Source organism: Epinephelus moara, unplaced genomic scaffold (genome assembly GCF_006386435.1).
Source record: "Epinephelus moara isolate mb unplaced genomic scaffold, YSFRI_EMoa_1.0 scaffold2747, whole genome shotgun sequence".
NCBI classification, from domain to species: Eukaryota; Metazoa; Chordata; class Actinopteri; order Perciformes; family Serranidae; genus Epinephelus; species Epinephelus moara.
Window position 1 is genome coordinate 1 of NW_026080369.1, and position 1,299 is coordinate 1,299.

Genomic DNA, 1,299 nt, shown 5'->3' on the forward strand with positions numbered 1-1,299 from the left:
AAATTCATATAGGCCCCTATAGATAGGGGACACACACACACACACACACACTAGAATGTAGCTACCCGATCTGAGCCCGATGGGTCCCGATGGGTCCCGACGGTACCCGACGGGTCGGGCCGGGTTCGGTCAAAAATGTATAAATTGTATTCGGGCTCGGGTTGGATTCGGTTAGCTTTCAGTGAAAATGTAGTGTAAAAATAAATAAAATCCTATTGTCTGTTCTGTTTATCTGTCGTGGCTGTGAATGGTTCTTCCACATGCTACCGAGGCTCCTTTTTCTTAAATGAATAAATTGTTAAATTGCCAATATGTCTTGTTTGCTCAGACTTCAATCATCCAATCCACCAAACAAGAGTCAAAAGCAAAAAAAAGCTGTTTAGCATTGGCAGAGAAGATTTGGCAAATTTCTCATAGGCACAACCCACATATTCAGCTCTGCTGCTCATCCCACAAATGCATGTTCCTTACAAATGTGGCACCATTTAAATGGGAAATAAACAGGCTTTCCAAGGGTATAAGATTTATTGCCAAGAAACATAATTACAACAAAGAAATAATCTACCAAACGCAAATTTTCATACTTTTTGTGCTTAGTTTAGTTTAAGTTAAAGTTTAGTTAAAAAAGAAAAAAAATATTTGCATTGTAGCATGTGCATTTTATTCTGATGCGGTCTTAAATCTCTCTCCCAATAACCAATATATAATCAAGAAGACACCTCTGTGTTTTTTGCATAAACAATAGTGTTACTCTCAACAGGTTTACCTCAGAATTTGATTCCATGGAGTGCCTTGGCAGAGGAGCCTTCGGTTGTGTTTACAAAGCAAGAGATATACAGCTAAAGATGGATTATGCTGTAAAGATCGTCTGCTGCGAAGAGTAAGTATGCAGCAGTGAGGTTACAGTGTGTAGTGTAGCATGTGCAGTATTTGTGCAAGTATTTTGTTTATTGATTAATTCTTGTTCTTCTTTGGATCAGGAAATCTCTTCAAGAAGTAAGGACATTGTCAGGCCTTCTCCACCGTAATATTATTAGATACTACAAATATTGGATGGAGGATTCAGGATACCAATGGAACATTTTAGCTGACAGTAACAGCTCTTCACAGTAAGTGTGATGCACTTACTTTGAGTCTTAGCTTTTTATTCTAAGTTAAAGGTGAGTATTTACATCATTTTTCTTCTCTTTTAGGCCCAGAGATAATTCATCGGCAAAGTACCTCTATATTCAGATGGAGTTATGTGACACCAAAACACTTCGAGTGTGGATTGATGAGAAGAACACTCAGCCTCTGCAA

General features: G+C 38.3%; 1 protein-coding gene across 1 annotated transcript; it reads left to right on the top strand.

Annotated features, from left to right (window-relative positions):
* Positions 1-760: 760 nt before the first annotated feature.
* Positions 761-1,296, top strand: LOC126387198 (interferon-induced, double-stranded RNA-activated protein kinase-like; the record flags this gene model as incomplete). The annotated part of the gene is made up of 3 exons (XM_050039743.1): positions 761-880; positions 981-1,109; positions 1,194-1,296. Coding segments are annotated over 3 exons (352 nt in total), but the record flags the coding sequence as incomplete, so codon positions are not given.
* Positions 1,297-1,299: the final 3 nt, after the last annotated feature.